The 23,998-nt window shown below is 40.1% G+C and overlaps 2 gene segments (V, D, J or C); both read left to right on the forward strand.

Annotated features, from left to right (window-relative positions):
* The window catches only part of LOC148000932 (T cell receptor alpha variable 22-like), a 322,393-nt gene that overhangs the window by 31,272 nt on the left and 267,123 nt on the right, over window positions 1-23,998 (forward strand).
* On the forward strand, window positions 10,832-23,796 carry LOC134481963 (uncharacterized). The segment is given in 6 exon segments: window positions 10,832-10,976; window positions 11,136-11,441; window positions 11,938-12,147; window positions 15,943-16,135; window positions 19,225-19,512; window positions 19,608-23,796. Coding segments are annotated over 3 exon segments (678 nt in total).

Consider the following 23,998-nt stretch of genomic DNA (forward strand, 5'->3'; position numbering starts at 1 on the left):
AATATCAGAGCAGGGAGGGGAGGTGGGAAGTGTTGGGTGGCTGGGTGGGAGAAAGGAGATAACATTTGAAATGTAAATAAAAAATATCCAAAAAAATATCACACAGTGTTTGTTCTGACAAAGAAAACAATGTTTTTGACCAAATCTACCACCAGAGGTCTAACTGAAGTATTTGATATTTGAGCTGAGCTCCTGGCTGACCTCTAGTGCTCTTGAATTAAATTGGAAGAACACCTCGTGGTAGCAGTAGCTATCGTTGCTGATTTGCAGTTAGAAGTTTTTGACAATCTTGGCAGGGGAGGATCCAGGAAGAAGGTTATATTTTATCTACAGCTGTCAGATACAATGCTGATTCATGTAGTAGTGCCAAGTACGATCATCTATGTTCTGCACTGGTTAGCAGAAGACTACTTAAGGTATGGGGCTTGCCTTGTTGTCCAAGGTGGGGCATTTTTCTTTGCTAAGTGAAATTCATGCCTATATTTTGACCTTCTTCATACTACAGAAATATCCTGAGATCTAGGAACAATGCACTGATGGAGAAGAAGCTGCTGTAGGTAGTGTATCCTAGTGAGTTCTTGTTGCCTTCTATCGTGCATCTACCCTTCCAACTTAATGAACAGTTTCCCCCTTGGCAGTAGGGCAGGAGACTGATCACAGATATCTGTGAGAAGCCATGAAAGCTGTCGTTAGGATGCACTGTCAAACAGACCTCAGAAGACTCTATGAGTTTGTCTTATGAGAGACACTGGAACTTCAGAGCATGCCTGTTAGTCTGTATGGAGTACATGGTAAGCAAATCCAGTTAAGCTTTTGAAGTAGGGACGCTTCTGTGCTGTGTGGTTTCCATGTGCTTTCTTGTTTAGTACTTAGCAGACATGCCAAAGTTGTTGAATCTCCCGTCCTGGGACAGCATAGCGATGTTCAGGAGAATAGGGCCTGGGTTCAAGTTCTGAACCATCCACTTAGTAGCTGAGGGGACTTGAGCAGACTGCTTTATGAATTTTGTGCTTGGTTTCCTCATTCCTACATATGATTATTGGTAATATCTATTGCAAAATTCACTATGATGGCTGCCAATCCTTAGTAACCCATGTCAAAAAGTGTAAAAAGTCAATTACAGAAACTGAAATTGTGTATATGAGTAAATGAATACTTGTCAAGTTCCACAAAATGCCCATCACAGTTTGGCTTTCCTGTGCTCTTGTATGAGTATGCTGTCTTAATGAATGACACATCTGTGCTTAGCTGCATTCCTTTGCAATGAAATGCTTGTTAGAGTTCTCACAGGGGAAGAAATTACAGTCACTACGAGAATCTCAATTATTTTAGTCAATGTGCCCAATAATGTGTTTTTATGACATTTTCATCCAAATATATCATCGTTTGCTCATATTTACCTCAGCACCATCCCTTGTACCATCCCTACTCCTGCTATTGTGATCTTCCTCCAAATGTTCCCAGTCGGCATTTGTCTCTCCCTTTTTCTCCATATATATGTATACATACATATTTACACATACACATATATATACCTCATGTACAGATACATCATATACATATGCATCATATATACATCATATACATATACATATACATGTATAGTTCATGCAACCTACTGAATCCATTTGGTATTGTTCATGTGTACATGTGTTTAGGCCTCATGAGACAGGATTTGAAAACCTATGTGGGAGTTTGTTGCTGGAGGAAACTGATTCTACCTCTGTTTGCAGCTTTTATCACCTTATTCTTTCTATTTTGATGAATTGTGAATATTTGTCCTATTTGAATGGGGACCTTCATAGAGTTGTCTTTGGAAATTGTCTTGGTTGTTAATAACTGCTGGGAGGTCCAGCCCATTATGGGCCAGATCATCCTAGCCAGATGGTCCTACATTGTCTAAGAAATCTCTGTGTACAAGGTGACCTGCAGGCCAGATAGTAAACAGCATCTTTGATAGAGTAAAAGCTCTATCCTTTTGGCTGTAAAGTGGCCAGAGGTAATACGGGATAAAATAGCAGGCAGGGCTGCCTTCAAGTTTCTGCACTGACTTCTCTCAGGGATAGACTATCATCTGGAATTATAAGCTAAGATAAAGCTTTTTTCTTTCCCAAGTTGTTGCTTTGTTTGTTTGTTGTGGTCATAGCAACAGATACCAATTCCACTAAGTCTGGTCAATATTTATATTGGTGTGTGCATGGGAAACCTACAAATGCCTACATCTTCAAAGAATAGTTATTTGTCATTCTCCAGAAGTTATCAGCTGACAATAGTCCTTTGCATGGAGTGAGGCCCACGGAGCACTTCCCTATTCATCTGGCATATTTGGCTGGCTTAGTCTCATGTAAGGAGAGGTCATGTCAGAAATCACATATGCTAGGAATTCATAACTATGACAGCCATGTCATGCTGGGAAAACAGCAATCCCCAGCAATCCTTCCTATCTTCAGGCTCTCAGATCTTTGTCTGTATATCTACTTCCCCGCCTCCCTGTCTGTCTGTCTATTTACCTAATCTATCTATTTTTTCAAAATATTTTGAGACAGGGTTTTTCTCTGTTGCCCCAGCTGTTTTGGAACTTGCTTTGTAGATCAAGTTGGCCTCAAACTCAGAGATTAACCTGACTTAAGTTCTGGAATTATAAGTGCGTGCCACCACCACCTAGCTTTGATATTTGTTCTACCTCCTTTTCTTGAATGTTCCGTGAGCCTTTATCAGAGAGGCTAATAAAAATGTCCCAGTTAGGGTTGAACACTCTCAGTTGTTTATTTTTCGTTCTTTGATTTCTGCATTGAATGGTGCCCAATGCTAAAAGAAGCTTTTTGACACCACTGGCAGCCTAGGGGTATAAACATAAACATTTTGTCCTAGCTTGTGTCTCTGTTGCTGTGATAAAAATAACATCAACAAGGGATTATTCCACCTTGCCAATTATAGCCTGCCCTAGAAGGAATCTAAGGCAGAAACTCAAGGCAGGAGGCCAGAACTGAAGCAGAGATAAAAGAAAAATTTTGCTTTCTGGCTGTCTGGTTTTCTGGCCCACTCAGCTTTCTTAGAGAAGACAGGACCACCTGTCCTAGGAGGTTATCTGTAGTGGACTGGGCCTGCTCACAGACATTATTAATCAAGATAACACTACACAGATATGGTTAGACACCATTCTGAGTGAAGAGATTGCTCAGTTAAAGAATTTTTTCTTCCCAAATGACTGTAGATTGTATTGAGTTGCCTAATATAAATGCCACAGTGGAACACTTGTGTATTTGACGTAAACATACCAGTACTGTCATAACCTTTCCTTTCTTGGTGATTCCTAGGATTTCATGTTACTGTTACAATATATAACAGAGTATGACTTTAAAATGTTCACAGTCTTTAAACAATTCACATCTTCAGAGACCTTTTAAACGCTGTTAAAATCCAACTTAATATCTTAAGGATGGATTCTTGCACAATAAGAACAAATTAAAACCAGGGAACAGCTACAATCAGATTAAAGATAAGCCCACCAACATGAATGTTCATTGTTTGGTATCTGGAACTCACTCATGATTTTCTGAGCTCCAAGGGGCTTGGCTATCTCCACTTCAACAGGTTTGCCATGCACAGCACATGTGGCTTCTTTCATAGGCTCAAGGTGTGCCCACCCTACAGCTGCCACTGTCCCTGATGACTGACTGTCCCACAGCCAAGTCCTAATGTCTTCAACATGTCAGAGTCTCATTCTGCTGAGGCTGCACCCTCATTAAAGGCCTCTCCCTGCTGTTCACCATTGACTCCTTTAATCTTGGATCCCCAGTGAAATTATGTCTATATGTCTTCATCCTGCCATTTTAATTGTTTGGTTCTATAGTACATTTGAAATCTGTAACTCCCTCACCATCTTTGTTGTTTGTGATCGCTTTAGCTCTCTTTGGTCTTTTGTACCTCCATACAAATTTTGTAGATGGTTTTTCTCTCTTTGTCCATGAAATGGCTTTGAAATTTTGTTTAAGGTTTACGTGAATTAATCTTGTAAAACTTGCAATTCTACCAAAAACCAGAATGTACATATGATACAACCATAGTGAAAAAAAAACAAAAAAAAAAAAAACAAAACAAAATAAAAAACAAAAAAAAAAACCTGGTATATTCTTAATGTGATTTCCCTTGTCTTATCTTTTCAGTAATTAGTGTTTGAAGATCTTGTCTTAAATTTGGTTAATGTTTACTTAATTTTGCACAGGGTGACAGCCATCATTTCATTCTTTTACATAATCTATTTTTCACCAGCACCATTTATTAAAGAAAGTGTCTTTTCACTACTGCATGTGCTAGAATTGTGCTGTTTTACTTCTAAGTTCTCAAGTCCAATTCCACTGGTGTGTGTGTGTGTGTGTGTGTGTGTGTGTGTGTGTGTGTGTGTGCGTGCGTGCATGCGTGTGTGTGTGACTTGAGTTTTGTAGCAGGTAAAGCAGATATCACAGGATATTTTCATATATTTTCTTCAGTTTCTACAAATGGAACATGTTGAAAAGCATGGATATAGTTCATTAAAGGTCTGGGAGAATCTGGCATTCGGTGTCCTGTCCTGACCATATCTCTGTGTGGAGGCTCTGGTTGCTTCACTCTCACTGCCTGCTATGGATCTATTTATGTGGTTTAGGTCTTCCTGAAGTAAACTTGGCAATTCACATATATATCCAGGAATTTATCAACTTTTATATTTTCATCTAATTTTATATTTTCAACTTCTTAGAGTATAGTTTAAAAATAAACAACCTTAACAGCCCACAGGATTTATTTATAACTCAAACCACCCATTTTACCTATAGCTTTATGAATTTGTGTTAGTGCATCCCTTTGTTAATAGGGATAATAAAAGATTTTCAATCTTTTCCTTTAACAAACTATTTTTGTTTTATTTTTAATTTTTTGTCCTATACCTTCCATTTCATGTTCTGCATTATAATTACTTCTGTTTTATTACTTCTTCTGTTTTGAGGTTTTGCTTCTTTCTTTCTCTAGGACCTTGAGGTGTATCATTAACATTAGTTTGTTTAGTTAATGATTCTCCTACTTTATTTTTATCTTGCCTATCTTTTTAGTTGTTACTTGAGAATTTCATAATATATAACTTTTGTTTAATCAAATTCAATCCTCATTCCCCAATTTCTAAACACACTTCTATTCAACTTATAATACCCTTCCCATGAACCTCAAGTCCTATCTTTGTTTAGAGCTACTGAGTCTACTTAGAAGTTCGGTATGTGGATGAATGTGGAACCAGGTACTGGATCATCGGTAGATGTCCATGGCAACATGACTGAAGAATACTGACTCTCCTTCTCTAGCAGTTACTGGCCATTAATAGCTTGTTCCTTGGGGTGAAACTCCATGAGCCTATCCCCCATCTATGTGGTAATTTTGGATGGCTTGATTGTATACATCTTGTGCATGTGTCACAGCCAATTATCCATTCAATCGCTAATGGACTGTTATTCTGTTTCCATGTCCTAGTTATTGCAACCAGTGTAGCAATGAACACGGATAATCAAGTCTCTTTGTAGTAAGGATATAGTGTCCTTTGAGAATCTGCCCTGAAGTGGTATAGCTGGATCATAAGGTTGGTCTATTTTTACTTTTCTGAGTAACACCCACATAGTTCCCATAGTGGCGACACTAGTTTACACTACCAAGAGTGATTAAGAATCCCCCTGTCTCCACATCATCATCTGTCATTTTTCTCTTTGCCATTCTGACTGGAATAAAACTAAACCTTAAAATAGTTTTAATTTAAATAGCATCCTGAGTGAGGTAACCCAGTACAAAAGAGCACACATGGTACGCACTCACTGATAAGTGGATTATTAGCCCAAAAGCTTGGAACACCTAAGAAAAAATTACACAGATCATATGAAGCTCAAGAAGATGGAAGGCCAAAATGTGGATACTTCAGTCCTTCTTAGAACAGAGAGCAAAATACTCACAGGAGGAAATACAGGGACAAAGAGTGGAGTAGGGACTGAAGAAAAGGTCATCCAGAGACTGCCCCACCTGGGGATACATCCCATATGCAGCCACCAAACTAAGTCACTATTGCTGATGCCAAGAAGTATTTGCTGACAAGAGCCTGATATGGATGTCTCCTGAGAGACTCTGCCAGAGCCTTACTGAAACAGATGAGGATGCTTGCAGCTAACCACTGGACAGAGAATGGGGACCCCAGTGGAGGAGTTAGAGAAAATACTAAAGGAGCTGAAAGGGTTTGCAACCCCATAGGAAGAACAACAATATAAACCAACTAGACCCCACCAGAGCTCCCAGGGACTAAACCCCAATGAATGAGTTCACATAGAAAGACCCATGGCTCCAGCCACATATGTAGCAGAGAATGGCATTGTCCAGCATCAATAGGGGGAAAAGCCCTTGGTTCTGTGAAGTCTTGTTTCCCCAATTTAGGGGAATGCCAGGGTGTTGAGGTTGAAGTGGGTGGGTCAGAGTGGGAACATCCTCATAGAAGCAGGGGGAGGAGGAGGAAGTATGGGAGGGGGAGGGAAGGAGATAACATTTGAAATGTAAATACATAAAATATCCAAGAAAAAAAAACAAAAAAATTAGCTTTAATTTTCTTTTCCCTGGTGGGTAATGATTTTGATATATAAAAAAATTTATATTTGTATTTCTTCCTTTAAAAACTATCTTTATTTCAAATCCCATTTTTATTAGGTTGTTTCTGTCTTGCTATTTCGTACTTGTCTTCAGCAGTGTGCATCTGAGAAAGGTGTTTCCATTCCCTAGGCTGCCTCTTCACTCACATGATGGTCTTCTGTGCGGTATAGAAGGTTCCAGTTTCACAGAGTCCTGATCATTGATTGACAGTCTTGGTGCCTGTGCCACTGGAGCCCTGTTTAGAAAGTGCCTTTAAGTTGAAGCAAATTCCCTACTTTCCCTTCTAATAGTTCAGGATGTCAGGTCTTATGCTGAGGCTCTTGATACACTTGGAATTGAGCTTTGTTCAGAGTGACACATAAGGATCTAATTATAGTTTGTAGGAGAAAGCCTGTCTATCACGGTTGATGTGTTCTTTTTTGAAGAGTTCTTAAGTTTGATTTGAAAGTCCTTTATTGAGAGTTTTTGCTTGTATGTGCATTATGAAAATTTGTCAAATTTTTTTCTTTTTGTTAACTTTTTGTACTGGACTTGGTATCAGGGTAATACTGCATTCATTAAAAGAATTTAGAAATATCCCTTTCTTGTGGATTTATGGAATAATTTGAGGAATACAGTGTCAGTTCTCTGAAGGTCTAATAGAACTCTGTGCTGAATTCATCTGGCCTTTGTCTTTTTCTAGATGGAGAAAGGATTTTGTTTGTTTGGTTTAGTTTTTGTTGTGTTTTGTTTTGACAAAGTCTTTCTGTGTTGTAGCACTCACTGTCCTGGAACATGCTATGTAGACAAGGCTGGCTTGTAACTCAGAGTTATTCAACTGTCTCTGCCTTCCTACTGCTAGGATTAACAGCATGTGTCTTTTCCCTTCCTGGATAGGGGATTTTAATTACAGCTTTCATCTTGTAGATTGTAAAATGTCTTGTTCAATGTTTTTACTTCATTTTGATTTAACTTTGGTAAGTCTTAGGAAATTGATCTGTTCTCTTTAGATTTTCTAAAAAGACTTAAACATAAATGTTTGTAGTACATTCTTCTGATTTTATGAATTTCTTTTGTGTCTGTTATAGTGTATTCTTTTCATCTATAACTTTATTAATGTTGACTTTATCACTTTCTTTTGATTAATTTTGACTTTATCACTTTCTTTGGGTTAATTTGGGTAAAAGCATAATAGTCTTTTTAAAGACCAAGCCTGGGTTTAATAAATAAATTACATTTCTTGCTTTTAATTAAATTCATCCCTGATTTGATTATTTCTTTCTATTTATTATTTTAGGAGTGTCATTTCTAAGAACTTTCTAAGGCTTTTCAGTATATACTTAGCTACAAACTGGATATTTCTCAATTTGTTTTGATGTAGGTCCATCTCCTTTGCTGGGTGTGGTAAGCATGCCTTCAACCCCAGCACCCAGGAGGTAGTGGCAGGTGGATGTTTGTGACTTTGAGGCCAACCTGATGAGAACTCACAACTACATAGTGAATTCCAGGACAACCAGGATTAGAAATAGAGAGACTGTCTCAAAATAGAACAAATAAATAAACTTCCTTCTTATAAATGCCTCAGTGTGCCCCATAGATATTGTTATGTTGTGTTTTCATTTTCTTTGAATTCTAGGGGTTTAAAATTTCCCATCTTGGCTCCATTGCCAGTCACTAGTGTGGTATTTAGTCTCCATGGCTTGTGCTCTTGCTGCAGTTTCCACTGCTTTTATCAGCCATCTTTATTGCACTGCTATGAGATATAATACAAGATTTTATTACAATGTCCTACATTTGTTGAGACTTGCTTTCTGTCATAATACACGGTCAATCTGTAAACATTTTCATGGGACATTGAGATGTATGCATATTCTCCAGTGCTTGGGTTCAATATTCTATGTGATCTATTCTATTGGTAAGAATTTTCACCAAAGTCTCATTTCATTGATGGTTTAATTTTCTGCAACATTTCAGTTTGGTTTTCTTCAGCAATTGTATTATGTTGTTAAACTGTGTTTTCATGACTTGGATAACTCCCTTATTTCATTCATTTCTTTCATTTGTTTGCTTTGTTTTGGATTTGTTTTGTTTTGTTTTTACTGTATTTGTGTCTGTGTTCAGTTGTTTAAGCACACTTATAATCACTCTTTTGAATTCTTTGTCTGGAATTTCTTCCAGGCAATGTGTATGGGATTAGTGATGTGTGGAGTAGACCTATATCTTGGTTTTACACTTGTTTATGTATTGGAATTTCACATCTAGAGTACATTGTTGGTTATGGTTCTTCCTTCTTCTTTTCCTTCCTTTACTACTCCCCCATCCCATGATCCTGTTCAATCTGCCTTTCTTCTTAGTAGAGGCACGTTTAATGTACAGGAAAAGATTAAGTGTGAGTAATTTTCCTACATGGGTCTGGCATAGGATGTTCCAGAATAGTATGTGTTATCCTGAGCTGGAGCAGTCAGGTAGCCTACTTGTTACTGTGTGTGGCCTGGGCTCCTGGAACGAAGTTCCTCGACGTTTTAGATGGATCTAGTGCAGCAGGCTGGCCAGGGACTGGAGGATAATTTCTACGATGTGTACAGCTAAGCAGGGGAAACAAATCCTTTTCTGGAGGAAGCCCATGGATTGTGTTTCTTGTTTACTAAGTTTCTGGGTGAGGTAGGCACCTAAGCATAGGAATCCATGTTTCTTTCTTGTTGTAGGAAGCTGAGTATGATAAATTTCTGGAGCAAAATTTAAGGGATTCCTGGAAGCTGTTGGTGGGTCTGGTTCATGTGCCCATGGACAATCATGAAGCTTAGTTCCCAGGTGGTATAAGTGGGTCTCACCAGAAGAGGTTTTCTCTACTATTCTAATGAAAGGTTTATAATTATAAACCTTTCTTTTAAAACTTAAATCTTCTGTAAACCTTTTAACCTAAAAGTTATATTGAGAGAGAGAGAGAGGAAGAGAGAGAGAGAATGAACTTGGTGGTTAACATTTGATGGATAAAATATGCACATGTCTTTGGAAGGTAACTATGCTCACCATCACACCATCAGAGCCCCATTCATCTTTACATAGAACATGCTAACTAATAATGAGGAAAGAAATATCAGAATTAAAAGACAACATGGATCTAACAGACATCCACAGAACACTTCACCTAAAGCTGCAGAGTACACGTTCCTCCCAATAGCACATGGAACATTTTCTAAAACAGATCACACTACTGGCAATAATTTAATCCTTAACAAATACAAAAGAATTAAAACGAATGCTTGTTTCTCATAAGATTGTTGTGTAATAGTATCAAAAGTCAGTAGCAAGAAAAACTGAACAATTACATGGAGATGGGAAAAGAGTCAATGATTCATTGAAAACAAACAGGGAAAAACTTCAAAATTCTTAGAGTAAAATGAAAAATAAATCACAAAATATGGAAACATTTTAGGTACTTTAAAAGCAGTTATATAGACAGGAATATGGTTTACTGTGTAAACTGTCTGCCTTTCTCTTCCCTCCTCCTCCTCCTCCTCCTCCTCCTCCTCCTCCTCCTCTTCCTCCTCTTCCTCCTCCTCCTCCTCCTCCTTCTTCTCTCTCTCTCTCTCTCTCTCTGTCTCTTCTCTCTCTCTCTTTGTGTTTTCGAGGGTCAGTTGCTCAAAAGCATTGCATTCACTTTATGGGTGTCCATTTTCTGTGTACTTGTCTTGTTTGATTGCTATCAGTGTTAAAATCTTTTCACTGTGTAGGTTATCACTGGTTCCAGAAATTCCATATTTGTACATCTTGGGGTGGCTAGTGTCTGAACAGGCATTGTATCCTGGTTGGGCTGGCAGGAGAGCAGTGAGATCCATTAATGGAGTATCTGTCTCAATGTCTTCTAATTCTACTTAGCATTAACTATTCTGTATGATCATGAAGCTGTCAGGAATGTCTCAGAAATATTTATTCTAAGATCATAGAAATATATTAAACTGTGTGCTATAGGTAGATAACATTCAATCAGTTCTCAGCTCTGCATTCTATAACTATAAGACAAATTTTGAATAAAATCAAAAATTAAATGAAGAAAAGTAATATCATAAAGGGGACTGGAGCAGCTGGTGCAGCAGAAAGGAGCTATCCACAAGGGGGCAGAGCATCTCCGTGACTGCAAACTCACAAAGAGACTCTCTGCTTGCCTGTCCTAAGAGCAGCCTGCAATCAGCAGCCCTCTGCACAGACAGATGAAGAAGCCTCAATGCTTTGACACAGAGCTGATCACAGAAGCATCCTGTCTGACTGAAGGCCACAGTCCAGAGGGAGAGCAATGAAGACACTGACTGGATCTTTGTTCCTGTGCTTCTGGCTGCAGCTGAACTGTGAGTGAGAGCTTTGGGGGAAAAAGGTGTTTGTCAGTGTTCGTTATCAGTCTGTGGAGCAGACTGGCCTTTTCCAGATTTTCTGAAATCACTGGAGGAAGGAAAGCAATGTCTGGAGAATGACAGCCTCATGGTCTCCTGCTCTTTCCTTTTGCACAGGTGTGAGCAGAGGAGAGCAGGTGGAGCAGCGCCCGTCTCACCTGAGTGTCCGGGAGGGAGACAGTGCCGCTATCGTCTGCACCTACACAGACAGCTTTTCCTCTTATTTCTACTGGTACAAGCACGAGCCCGGAGCAGGTCTCCAGTTGCTTATGGAGATTTTCTCAAGTACAGAAGTAAAAGAAGGACAAGGATTCATTGTCCTACTGAACAAGAAAGACAAACAGCTCTCGCTGAACATCACAGCTGCACATCTTGGGGACTCTGCCACATACTTCTGTGCAGTCAGAGCACAGTGCTCCTCAGGCACGTCCTGTCTGTACATAAACCTGGGACCAGGTCCAGAGACAGATGCATTTTCCTCTGCTGAGACCAGGAGTTTCCTGTATTTTATGCTTAGGAAACAGATGTTCTAAAACATCTTAAAACCCTGTTTCTAAAACATACAATGAGTGCTAGAGCATCGTGAATGATGTCTTAGTGAGAATAACTAATTAGATGTCAAGACTCTAGAGTTGATTGACAGGTGTCATTTAGATTGCCCCCACTCTAAAGACATCTCAGTGCAACTGGTGGAGAATACTCATTATACAAAGGTTCTTATCTTTTAATAATGGTACTTAGTATGTTCACTAGGATATTAATGGACACTATAGAAAATCATTAAAATAGAAAGCAATTTTTTCAAGTATCAGAACTTGATATGTGTGTGATATGTATTTCATTTACATATAGCATATATTATTTTAGACAAACATTACATATGATGCCCTATGTTGGCTCCTTCTCCTCCTCCTCCTAGGTGTATCCTCTCCTACTGAGGCCAGACAAGACAGACAAGTTTTGGGAACAGGATCCACAGTAGGCATCAAATTCAGGGAGAGCTGCCACTCCAGTTGTTGACAGACCTGCATGATGATGCACTTCTGCTACCTATGTGCAGGGGGCCTAGGGCCAACCATGTGTGCCCTTTGATTGGTGCCTCAGTCTCTGAGAGCCCGCAAGGGTTCAGGTTAGTTGACTCTGTTTTTCTGTTGTTGTTTTGTTTTGTTTTGTTTTGTATTGTATTTTTTTTTGGAGAGACCTTGTGTTTTCTGGGTCTACCAGTCTGTCCCCTAACTTTTCCACATGACTCCATGAGTTCCATCTGATGTTTGGCTGTGGGTCTCTGTATTTGTTTGTGATAGTTGGAGCCTCTCAGAGGACAGTATACTAGGATCCTGTCAGCAGGCATAACAGAGCATCATTAGTAGTGTCAGAGATTGGTTCTTATCCATGGGATGGGTCTCAATTTGGGGGCAAGTCACTGTTTGGTTCCTCCCTTTGTCTCTATTCTATCTTTGTCCCTGAACATCTTGTAGGCAGGACAATTTTGGGTCAAAGTTTTTGTGGGTGGGTTACTGTCTTTATCCCCCATTAGTAGTCCTGCCTGGGCACAAGAAGTGGCCATTTTAGGATCCATACGCCCACTACTAGGAGTCTCAACTAGAGTTGCACATACAGACCCCTTGCTCCCCTCCCCCGTGCAGGTCTCTGGCACATCCTAGAAAAACCCCCTGACCACTCTCCACTCACCACCTCTGCCCAACACTGATTTCCGTTCTCTTTTTCCACACATGATTTCCCATTTCCTGCTCTTTTCCCTCCGTTCCTTCTTTTCATTCACCTTCAATATATATTTTATTTCCTCTTCTGAGAAAGACTCAATCAGCCTCCCTTGGATCCTCCTTGTTATTTGGACTCCTTGGGTCTGTGGATTATGATATGGTTTCCCTGAAATTTATGGCTACTCTCCATGTAAAATGAGTACATACCATGCATTTCCAAAAATGGTCTGCGTAACCTCACACAGCAAGATATTTTTTAGTTCCATCCATTTGCCTCCAAATTTTTTGATGTCCTTGGTTTTAATAGCTGAGTAGTATTCTACTGTTTAAACGAACCACATTTTCTTTATGTATTCCTCAGTTGAGGGAAATCTAGGTCGTTTCCAGCTTCTGGATATTACAAATAAATCTGCTTGAACATAGTTGAGCAAGTGTCCTTGTAGGATGGTAATGAATCTTTTGGGTTTATGCCCAGGAGTTGTACAGCTGGATCTTGAGATAGAACTATTTCCAGTTTTCTGAGAAACTGTTAAATTGATTTACAGAGTGGTGTGACAAGTTTCCACTCCCAGCAGCACTGGAGGAGTGTTCCCCTTGTTCCACATCCTCAGTGATCTTAGCCATTCTGATGGGTGAAGGTGGGATGTCAAGGTCACTTTGATTTGTAGGAGATTTCTCTGTTCTGTTTAGCTCTGTGCCTTATTTTTAAATTGGGTCATTTGTGTTGGGGTCTACCTTCTTGAGTTCCTTATATACTTTAGATATTAATCCTTTGTCAGATGCTGGGGAGGTGAAGATATTTTCCCAATATGTAGAGTGTCATTTTGTTCTATTGAAGAAGTCCTTTGACTTACTGAAGATTTTCAGATTTATGAGGTCCCAGTTTTTAGTTGTTGATCTTAGTGCCTGAGTTATTGGTGATGTGTTCAGGAAGTTGTCTCTTTACCAAAAAGTTTAAGGCTACTCTCTACTTTCTGTTCTATTAGATTTAGTTTATCTGGTTTTATGTTGTGGTCTTTGATCAACTGGGATTTGAGATTTGTGCAGGGTGATAAATAGGAATTATTTGCACTCTTCTACATGAGGACATCCAGTTAGATCAGCACTATTTGTTGAAGATGCTCTAGCTTTCCACTGCATGAATCTGGCTTCTTTTTCAAAAAATCAAGTGTTCATATGTGTGTGGGTATGTTTTTGCGTGTTCTATTTGACTCCACTGATCAGCCTGTCTGTTTACAAACCCAAACCAAGCAGTTTGTATTACTATTGCTGTGCAGTAGAGCTGGAAGCCAGGGATAGTGATATCTCCAGAAGTTTGTGCTTTTTTCATTTTGCAGGTAAGTTTAAGCTATCCTGTTTCTTTTTTCTACATGAGGTTGAGAATTGGGGAACAAATTTCGATGTTCCTGTGTGAAAAAGTATGATGACACCTCTATTTAAGTATGATGACACCTCTATTTTATTCAATACATAAAATCTAAGTCTGAATGGATCCTAGATTAAAAACAAAATAGCAAAGCTATAAACCATATGTTAACAAAAATGTTGTAGATTCTTGTGAATGGTCTAGGCAAGTCTTAAGTATTTTACTGGAATGGGAAGGAAAAATGAGAACAGATAAAATGATCTTTATGGTTCAAAGTACATTAATGATAACATGAAAATGGCCCCACAATGGGAACAAAGTACTTACAATTCCTTTGTCTGATAGCACACTTCAAACCACAATTCATAAGCCTCTCCTTACCTTAGTAATACACAGAGAAGTAACTTAGTTTTAAAAATGAGCAAAAAGATAAATAGATGGTCTACTAATTATTTTATGGAAATGCTTGATAAACACACAGAAGAACGTTGAACAATGCATTTTTAGAGAAGGACAAAATTACAAAGTATACTGTACAGGTGGTGGTTTGAATAGGTACACCCATCCACATAGATTCCTGTGTTTGAATATGGAGTGGCACTATTAGTAGGTATAGCTTTATATGAGGAAGTGTTGTCTTGTTAGTGGTAGTATGGCACTGTGGAGGTAGGGCTCTGAGGTCCTAAGTGCATCCAGCCTGTTTTCGTTGCCTGAGGATCAAGAGGCAGAACTTTCAGCTCCTTCACCACCATGACTGAGCATTACCAGGCTTCCCACCATGATGATAATGGGCTATACCTGTCTATTATCTGTAATGTCCATTAACTGTAAGCTAGCCCCAATTAAATGTTTTTATTGAAACAGTTGTCTTGTTCATACTGCCTTTTCACAGCAATAAAACCATAAGACAATACCACTCCCAGTAAAACTGAAAATATAAAATAGAGACAATATAACAAGTTTTGTCTAAAGTCTGGAGAATTTAAGTAAGCATGCATTGTTCATGGGAAGGAAAAATATTGAAGCTGCTTTGGAAAATAGTAATTAATTTCCTAGTAATGTACTAAAGAGAAGTGAGAGTGTGTATTACATAAGAAGTAGTATACAAGTGCTCATATCTGTGTACCCATAACTTCACAAAGTGGGAATAACCCAGTGGCTGCCAGTAGATGACTGGAAAATATGTAGCCAACCCATGGAAAGCAATGTCACACCGATGGGAAAAAATGACATATTGACCTCTGCTAAGAAATGAAGTGTGAAATACAAAAAAGCACATGATAGTAACCAACTGCAACAGACCACATATGTAATAGCTATTAACCTATTAACAAGATTTTATCAGTGGGAGAATTAGAGGGAAAAAGCCAGGAGTAACTATTCCTAGGTATAAAGTTGATTTTTGTGGTGAGGAACTTTGTTAAAATTTATTTGATGATGTTGAGATAGTTCTGTGTGTAAAACAATAATCATAGACTACACTTGAATGGCTGAATAATACAGTGTATGAATGCTCATTCAATAGAATATTCACAATACAAAGCTATAACAAACCGAAAAACATTAAGAGTAGACAGCTTGAAAGTGAAATCAAAGCTCTCCCCTCCAAGCCTCTTAAGACCCTGTTCATTTTGATCCTGTCATCTGGACTGGGACACTCACCACCTCCTGCCTGGGGCTCTCACAGCCTGCTCACTACACCAAAGCTTCTGTCCTTCTTGGAAGTCTGTCTTTAAACAGTGAGGTTTACATACTGTCCTAGTTTTCTTTCTATTGCTGAAATAAAATCCGACCAAAACCATATTGGAGAGTGAAGTGTTAATTTGGCTCACAGGTTACAGACCATCATCATCGGAAGCCAAGGCAGGAAGTCAAGGAAGAACCCACAGTCAGGAACTGAAATAGAACCATGGAGGGAAGCTGCTAACTGAGTTGATCCTCGTTGGTCCTCATGTTTCAGGAGAATTCTTATTTTGAAACAACACAGAACTACAAGAATGGGAGTCCCATTACCCACAGTGAGGTTGGTACTTTCACTTTGATCATTAACCAAGGAAATGCTCCATAGATTCGCTTACATGCCAGTGGAAATGCATTTTATCCAGTATCGGTTCCTTCTTTCTAGATGACTATTGCTTGTGTCGAGTTGACAAAAACTAGTACAAGTTTATCCCTTTACTTCTCACCACATAAACACCAGTAGTAAATCCATAACCTTCCATTTCTTGTTTGTTCCCAAAGATGTAATGCTAATACTGCAATTAAAATATAGTATAACTTTAAAAGTTCAACCTTATTTAAAATGTCTCTTTCAATATCCAATTTTCAATTGTGTGCTCCTATAAAAATTATATGTGTGTGTTTATATATATGTATACATTACATATTATAATTTAAACACATTATATTATGTATAACAATGTAGTAATATTATATAATGTTATTTTATATCATATATTATAATATTATAAGTAATGACATTATAATGTAAATATATCACATTATATAATAACATTATATATGTAATAAATGATAAAATTTTTATACAAGACAACAATTAAAAACTGCACTTTTGAATCAATCAACCAATCAGACACCACAGAGCTCACAGGGAATAAACCACCAACAAAAGTGTACGCATGGAGGTACCCATGGCTCCAGCTGCATATGTAGTAGAGGGTGGCCTTGTTGGGTATCAATGAGAGGAGAGGACCTTGTTCCTGTGACTACTGGATGCCCCAGTGTAGGGGAATACCAGGGCGGGGAGGAGGGAGAGAGTAGATAGGGAACACTGTCAAAGAAGCAGGGGGAGGGTGGATGGGGTAGGTGGTTGCCAGAGGATAACCTGGGAAAGGGAATAACATTTGATATGGAAATAAAAAGAATAATGAATAAAATAAATTAAATAACATAATATTAAAATACAAAAAACTGTACTTTTAAAGAGACACTGGATATTATAAATAGGCATCAAACTTTTAAAGTTAAAATGATATATAATGGGCTGGAGAGGTGGCTCAGAGGTTAAGAGCACTGTCTGCTCATCCAGAGGTCCTGAGTTCAATTCCCAGCAACCACATAGTGGCTCACAACCATCTATAATGAGATCTGGTGCCCTCTTCTGGCCTGCACGTGTACATGCAGGTGCAATGCTGTATACATAATAAATAAATCTTTAAAAAAATGATATATAATATATATTTATCACATAGATTGTTTCTGTGTGCTTGTGGCACTGTGTGTGTGGGTGTCTATGTTGTGTGTGATATGTATGTTAATATTTGTGTGTGCATGTGATGTGTTTCTGTCTATGTGATGTTTGTGATGAGTATGTATGTGTATGGCATATATTCAATAAGTGTCAGTACTGTGTATGGTGTGTGTGTAGTTGTGTGTGTGAGATGTTTGAGTGTAGTGTTTATGTATGCTCATCTCTGTAACTGAGGCATTCATGTGCCTTGGTGCATGTATGTTGGTCAGAGGACAACCCGAGGATATCATATATTACAATATTATAAATTTTAAAAAATGTAATATATTTACATATTTTCACATTCTACCTTGTTTGAGACAGGGTCTCGTCTTCAGCACTCTAGGTTACCTGCTCCCAAGTGCTTCCTGGGAGTATATTCTGTCTTTACCTCCCATCTTGCTTTGGATCAGTGGTTCTCAATTTTCCCAATGTTACCACACTTTAATACAGTTCCTATGTGTGATGACCCTCAACCATAAAATCATTTTCATTGTTACTGTATAACTGCAGTTTTGCTGCTGTTCTTAATTGTGACGTAAATATCTGAAACTTCTGATAATCTTAGGGGACTCCTGTGAAAGAGCCCTTTGATCCATCCACCTAATGGTCTTGACCCACAGATTTAGAAGTGCTGCTCTAGAAGAAACGGGTTTGTGGACATATGCTGCCATGCCCAGTCATACACGAGCTCTGGAAATCTGACCTCAGGGCTTCCTATTTGTGTGCTTTTAAGCACTGAGACATCTCCTAGCTGACGTATTAACATTCTTAAACAAGAATATGAGGTTAGTAATTCAAGTGATTTTTCTGATGTTCTTCAACTATGGGAGTTGAATTCTGTCAATGTAGACAAGTAAAGAATCCTGCTGTATTATATCACTGACAAGGAAGCCGGGTTGCTCTAGGCAATATGGCGTCCTTGGATTTTACACATGCTGGGCTCTGTAAATTGCCACAGTAAACTGAAAACCAGCATGAGTTGCTGGTCTCTTTGTGTTGTGTCTCTTTCTTTCTGACCAGACTTCTGGAAGTATTTGTCTATCTGACTTCCTAGATGATTGTCTTTGTTGTAACACTTGTGGATTTGAGTTTATTCTTTTTTCTACTGTTGCTCTTAAAGTTATGGGGAAATTTGAAAGAAACACACACACACACACACACACACACACACACACACACACACACACACACACACACACACAGAGCTTCCACAGCCTCATTCATAGGCTAAACATTCACACATTGCTGGCATGTTGCTGGCATAGGTAACTCTTCCCTGGGAGACAATCCCCACAGGGAGGAACAGATGAGAGCAGACCCTCTTCCTTCTTGTTCCTGGAAGGAAAGAGGCTGCTGTGACTCAGTCAATGTGCTCCACTGGCCCAGAAAAAGCTCAGGTTTTAATCACAAGTTTCTTTCCTGGGGACAGTCTTTCAACAGCCATGGAGGTCTCTAGGTTGTAATTCCGCTAACTCTAGCAAGAAAACCTTCTCATCTGGAGTCCCAGCTTGTCATAGAAAGCAGAGGCAATCTAACTTCGTAAAATACCTGTGCCATAATGCATTGTCACCATGGCTGTGGTCGTCATTCACACTCAGACTGAAAAAACTGCACACAAAATCTGAGGTACACTTCATAATCTGGTTTCATAGGGAATATTAACAACCCATTCATTTTCACCAAATACTAGAACTAATATCTTAAATTAGAAAAGACACAATGTACTTTGTGAGAGTTTTGCTTTGTCTATGAAATAGGAACATAGCAGGAGGCAGCAGGCTGTGGACTCTCAAGACACTTGGTTCCTCATGTGGCCGCCAGAGAGCGCTGCTGCACTCACTACTGTTCCTTCTTCCTTTGTAGATCTCCACCTGCTCACCTCATCCTTCTTGCAGCTGGCTGAGAATTTAGCAAAGGAAAGTGACAAGAATCGGGTATTCGAAACTTGTTTCAGGTTCCTGTTTGCAGCATCGGTTTTTATCTGTGTGGGAGACTTCTCCAGCAGACTCTTCCTGCTTTCAAGCTCTTGTTTCCTCTGGTACTTTCCAGTTGGTCTGTTTCAGAGTTCCTCCACAACAGAGCCGCAGCCTTCCCAAGGCTCAGCCATGCTCGTGGCGCTCCTCCCAGTGCTGGGGATAAACTTTCTCCTGAGTGAGTACAGCATCCTTGTGGTCTCTGTATCCCTGCATTCTGACTGTCCTCAATAAAGTCTGCACTGCACTTACTGACCTAATATTCCCTTCCAGGAGTTGCCCAAGCTCAGTCAGTGACTCAACCTGACGCTCATGTCACTGTCTCTGAAGAAGCCTCTCTGCAGCTGAGATGCAAGTATTCCACACCTGGGGCACCTTCCCTGTTCTGGTATGTCCAGTACCCACAGCAGGGGCTGCTGCTGCTCCTCAAGTACTATTCAGGAAACCCCATGGTTCAAGGATTGAATGACTTTAAGGCTGAATTCAACAAGAGTGACTCTTCCTTCCACCTGCGGAAAGCCTCTGTGCACTGGAGCGACTCGGCTGTGTACTTCTGTGCTCTGAGCACACAGTGTCTGAGTCTGTAGGGGGAGCTGAACACAAACACCCATGGCTGTGGGTGCTCAGACACAAGGTCTCTCCTTGTGCTCTCTGAAGCATCTTTTTGGACTTGGAGAGGAGAATAGGGGTGTCGCGCAGTCCCAGCTGCCTTTGCACGGCTCATTTCCAGTTAAAATATCCACTGTCTGACTTCGTCTAAGAAGCTCTTTGCATATTTTCAAAATTATATAATGCTCAATCATAATTCTTTAGAATGGAGGCTACTGTCATTTTTCCATGAGAACCATTTCCTGAGTGGCCATTGCTTGGACAATGACTGCGCTAAGCATCTGGTTGTGCTCGTGAGGAAAGACCGAAGCTTTCATTTGTCATTTTGTGTTTGTCTACACAGGAAGTGGAAGGTGTGGTCTTCAGCTTCTGTCCTGAAGGCTACCTTCACTCCTACCTTTTATGTCAATTTTCCTATAAATTCTTCTTTTGGTGCTATATACACCGATCAGAATTTGTCACGATATTTAAGTACTCCCATTTAGGAAAGAATTTGATGCATTTTAGTTGATATAGAAATTTATCAAAAACAGAAAGGCTTAGAGATCTGTCATTATTTTGTCAGTTCTAGCAACCATTAAAAATAAAACAGGAGAATAAGGAATTGGAGCTCATTGGTATTTTTTCAAAGAATTCTTCGCAGTTATAAATGTACTATTATAATGTACTATTCTATTTTTGTTGCCATCTTAAATTCTTCAAATCTAGTTTGAGAATTTGTAGTATGAGTCCTTCTGCATCTTTTGTTAGTATGCATTGTTTCCTCCCTACCTTCCATGATTTTACTACAGCAATACTAAACATAGATTATCTTATCCTAATATCGCCATGTCCTGCAAGACAACAGAGGCAAGAGTCATAGTGGACATTAGTGCTCACTGGCTCCAATATGAAATTTTAATTTCTTCTTCCTCTATTTGAAACAATGGTAGAAGATGACATTTTATTGCTGTGCATACAGGAGAGGAGGATGAACACTCAGGATAAAAGGAAAAGGAAGGGAGAATTTTCTAGCTGCTGCTGGCTCTGAAAAGGAAGTAGGTAGGCACCATGGAGTCATGAGCACTTGAGCATGATTTCTAGCATGCTCAAAAACGCAGGGCATGGTGGCTGTGCAGGGAGGTGAGGACAGACAGATAGATCTCTATAGCCTGCTATCCAGCCAGCCTAAGCTAACCATGAGCTCCAGGTATCAGTGAGAGGGCCTGTCTCCAATAAACAAGGCAGATAGCTTCATACTAAGGACATCAAAGATTGACTTCTGGCATCCACATATGTGCACATAAACACGCACACACACAGAGAGGGGGGAGAGAGAGAGAGAAAGAGAGAGAGAGAATCTCTTCAGAACATGAGGAAGAACATCCAAGGGTTTTCTCTAGTTTCTATGTATACCCATAGGCATGCACATGCATATACATGGGCTAGTACATGTCACCACGCACTTGTACCCACACACCATGAGCACATTCACATACACATGCACACATATATAATTTAGCATTGAACAGAAACATGCTCTCAGCTATATCTCCCAGGATTTCTCTACACCTGACCCCCTCACCCCCAGAAATCAGTGTGGGGGCATCTCTAGTGGGTGCCAGAGACATGATTTAAAGAAGGGTGCAGGGAGGCTATGAGATGACTCAAGCTGAGACTCCTAGTAGTGGGGAATATGGATCCTGAAGTGGCCACCTCCTGTAGCCATGCCATGTATCCCAGTGGAGAGATAAGGACACCAACACACTCAGAAATCTTTCAACCCCAAATTTGTCCTGCCTACAAGAAGTGCAGGGACAAAGATGGAGCAGAGACTGAGAGAGTGACCAACAAGTGGCCCAACTTGAGACCCATCCCATGGGCAGGAGCCAATCCCTGACACTGTGAATGACTCTGCTATGCTTGCAGGCATGACACCAGCATAACTGTCTTCTGAAAGGTTTTATACTGCAGCTGACCAAAACATGTGCAGAAACCCACAGCTAAATATTAGATAGAGCTCTGTAAATCTTGTATAAGAGTTGGGGGAAGGATTGAGGAACCTAGAGGGATAGATACTCCACAAGAAGACGAACAGAATCAATTAACCTGGACCTCAGAGACTGAACCACCAACCAGAGAGGATAAATGGGCTGGGCTGGACCTAGGTCCCCTGCATGTACATAGCAGATACATAGCTTGGTCTTCGTGCAACTCCTCCAAGAACTGGAGCTTGGGCTTACCCTGACTCTTGCCTGTCTGTGGATCCTGTTTTCTTAGCTGGGCTGCCATGTCTGTCCTCAATGGGAGAGAATATACCTAGTCCTACAGTGACTTGAGGTGCCAGGGTAGGTTGGTACCCAGGGAGGGGATCTCCCCCTTCTCAGAGAAGGGTTGGGGAGTGGGGGGCGCTGTGTGAGGAAAGGAATGGAAGGCAGGCTGCGATTGGAATGTAAAGTGAATAAATAATGAACAAAAAGCAAACAGAAGCACAATTTATCTGAAGATCTTATACCAAGTGACCTTATGTATTACTCTGGGTATCTCTTAGGTTTTTGTTTTTTTGTTTTTTGTTTTTTGTTTTTTGTTTTTTGTTTTAATGAAATGAGAAGACCATGGTATTTGTCCTATCTCTGATAATCTCTTAGTTTTGACTTTCTTTATAATGAATGAGAAGGCAGGGACAGTGTAAGCAATCATAAGACACAGAGCCTACACCAGGAATGCTCATGTCTGCCTTTCCAGTCCACTCACCTGCTGCAGGCCATAGGTTTCCCCATTCTTGCCACTGTGCAGTGGCTGAGAACTTCAGGCCTGGGGAGTTACATGACAGGGCTTTCTCTGTTTCTCATTCTGCTCACCCACATAGATAGATCCACATGTTCTTCTGTGCACTGGTGGCGGCAGCCGCCATCACCACCACCACCACCACCACCACCATCACCATCATCACCATCATCCATCACTGTCATTGCAGTACAGTACCTCATAGCCAAATGTACTGCACTCTGTTCCACTGTGTCTCACACTGGCTAGACAAGGAATTGTTAGGGATTAAATATTTGGTTGTTAGTGGGTCGAGGTACAGGAGATGAGATCAGTACCCGCTTTTTCAGAGATTTCTTTCTGTGGCCACAGATGGGTGCTGCCTTCCTTAAATCCTCACAGGGTCCTTCTCAGAGAATGTGCAGGTCCGTGGTCATCACCCACGAGGTATGCCATGTTTATTTGGAAAATTTATGTCTCTAATGTACTTTAGTCAAATCACAAAGAAGGGGATAGGGAGGCAAAGTTTAGAGCAGAGACTGAAGGAACAGCCATTCAGAGCCTGCCCCACACTTAGCCCATGTGTATATACAGCCACCAAAACTAAATAAGATGGATGAAGCTAAGAAGTGCATGCTGACAGGAACCGGATATAGATCTCTCCTGAGAGACACAGCCAGAACATGTCAAATACAGAGGTGAATGCTAGCAGCAAAACACTGAACTGAGGATGGGACCCCTGTTGGAGGAATTACAAGAAGGACTGAAAGAGCTGAAGGGACTTGCAACCCCATAAGAACAACAATGCCAACCAACCAGAGCTTCCAGGGACTAAACCACTACCCAAAGACTATACATGGACTGACCCTGGACTCCAACTCCATATGTAACAAAGGATGGCCTTGTTGGAGCACCAATGGAAGGAGAAGCCCTTGGTCCTGCCAAGGTTGGACCCTCAGTGTAGGAGAGTTTTGGGGGGCCATTATAGGGGATGAATGGAAAGGGAAAAACCTTATAGAAGGGGAGTAGGAAGGGTTAGGGGGCTGATGGACAGGAAACTGGGAACGGGAATAGCATTTGAAATGTAAATAAGAAATGCTCAATTTTTAAAAAATGGAAAAAATAAATAAATTAAAACAACAACAAATAACCAAAACTATCTATCCATGTGGGACAGTGGACCTTGACGGAAATCCCGGTAAAGGCTTAAATGGATTGGAAGCCCTGGAACCCAAAGGGACAGTAGGAGCTTCACCTGCCACATAGCCACAGTCCCCCATAGAGAGGACTGTGACCATCAGAGCCCCTAA

This window comes from Rattus norvegicus, chromosome 15, assembly GCF_021556685.1.
Source record: "Rattus norvegicus strain SHRSP/BbbUtx chromosome 15, alternate assembly SHRSP_T2T, whole genome shotgun sequence".
NCBI lineage: Eukaryota > Metazoa > Chordata > Mammalia > Rodentia > Muridae > Rattus > Rattus norvegicus.